This window comes from Bison bison, unplaced genomic scaffold (genome assembly GCF_000754665.1).
Source record: "Bison bison bison isolate TAMUID 2011002044 unplaced genomic scaffold, Bison_UMD1.0 scf7180017864259, whole genome shotgun sequence".
NCBI classification, from domain to species: Eukaryota; Metazoa; Chordata; class Mammalia; order Artiodactyla; family Bovidae; genus Bison; species Bison bison.
This window is the reverse complement of record NW_011494831.1, coordinates 2,722,450-2,724,248: the sequence shown is the minus strand read 5'-3', so window position 1 is coordinate 2,724,248 and position 1,799 is coordinate 2,722,450. Positions and strand designations below refer to the sequence as shown.

General features: G+C 52.4%; 1 protein-coding gene across 1 annotated transcript in view; it reads right to left on the bottom strand.

Moving 5' to 3' along the window:
* DISP2 (dispatched homolog 2 (Drosophila)) overlaps positions 1–661 on the bottom strand; it is an 11,646-nt gene extending 10,985 nt beyond the window's left edge. Inside the window, 2 exon segments of the mRNA XM_010848049.1 lie at positions 130–301; positions 636–661. Coding sequence (XP_010846351.1) covers positions 130–301; positions 636–661 — 198 coding nt within the window.
* Positions 662–1,799: the final 1,138 nt, after the last annotated feature.

Here is a 1,799-nt window from a genome sequence, read left to right as displayed (position 1 = left end):
GGCCGGTCGCTGGGCGGGACCGAGGAAGAGCTTGGCCAATGGGCGCGTCACTGGGGGGCGGGGACAGAGACTTCCCGCCGCGGCGCTGTAGGAGCTGGGGGCTCCCTGTCTTTAAAATATCCCCCGAACGTTGTTGTGGGCCCCTCTACCCAAGACATGTCTGACAGCTGCTGTTAGGAGTCTGGCCATCTGGCTGTAGCTCGCACACCGGCGTTTCTGCGGGGGATCGGTCTTCCGTGAGGGACCAGGAAAAGCGACCCCGGGCTCCGTGTCGAGAGCCTCATAACTTGTAACGCTGATTCTTCAAGCCCAGAAGAGCAAGCAGCTCCATGCCGGCACTTTACTGCTCAGAATGCTGAGGGGTTGACAATTTGGGCTACGTTTACTCCCAAATTTCTCTGAGCTTCCCTCAGCGGACCCCCACCACTTCCCAGTGAGGCTAGGCACCTGTTCAAGTTGGGTCTTTCTTCAAGTTGGTCTGGACCTGGGTCTGTGCCCCTCAAATGTGGAGCCTCGATTCTGTTATTCAAGTGCGAGTATGACCCGGAAGAGAGAGAAGCGACTCAGAGAATCCCCAGCTCCTTTTCTTATAACTACCCCACTTCAACCTGGAAATGTAATCATTAGCCACTCACTTCCGAGTTCTTGCTGTCTCCCCCATCAAGGAATGGCTGTAAGAGAGGGGCAATGTGTTGGGAGGTAGAGAGGCATGGTTGGAGAGCTGTGGTAGCACTAGAATAGGTAGGGTCCCTATGAGAAGCCTAGGAATTGGGAAGTGGAGAGGCCCCCAAATGTGGAATTTGACTGGGTAGAAGGGGTTTTACAGCAAGTAGGCTGTCTGTATGTTTGGGAGATGCCTTGGCCGAAGAATAGGGCTGGGAAGAGTCAGAACCCAGTAGTGTCTGGACTATGGGTATCCCTAAACTGTGTGCAAATGCCACTCTATGCAAGATGTAGACCAGTAGGGGATGAGGGTGGGAGAGTCTAGAGGTGTAGAAGTGGTGAGTAGCTTAATTTGGTTGGAGAGATAAAAGCTGTCCCATTAGTTGATGCCAACTGGGTAGGGTGTGGTTGGGCCCATGCAATGGTCGATATAAGCTACAGAGAAAGAAGCAATGTGCAAAGACAGAGAGGACCTCACTCATCCTAAAGGCCTTAGGGAAGGCTTCATGTTGATGGTAGAGCTTTTGTTGGCTTGGAAGGAAGGCATTCCTGACCGGGGCTGAGGTGGAGGTGGTAGTGATGGAGAAACTGTGCAAAGTTAAGGAGTCTGGAAAGTTCTATATATTTTCAGGGCATAGTTAGTTCAGGATCCACTGAAGGTGTCTGTGGATCCTTCTAGAAGGAGGCATGCACAGCCCACTGTGTCTGAGTGTATGTGATGTGGTAGAGGTGATGAGACCATCCTTGAGACCCTTTAATGGGGGATGGGGCAGAAGTGAAAACAAAGGAGGGGTGACCTTATTCAACCATGTGCTGTGGACACCACTGAACCAAACTACTGAGTATGCCTGACTGGGTACCAATTTTCATAACTAGGAAATTCAGAGACCACTGGGCCCCCTGAGTGTCAGGTTGGATGCGAAGGAAGATTGGCTCTTTTAAGAATAGAATATGGCCTCTAGGAGGCTGTTTATTAGGAACAGAAGATTCTGGTTCAGGCCCCATGCTAGATCATGCTCCCCATTCTTGGGTCTTGTTTCTTCTGCTTCCTCAGTGATGTGGGCCGGGGGGATGCCCAGGGGGCCCAGGTGGGTGGCCCCCTCCAGGACAGTGCCCTGATCCAGGGTGGGGACATG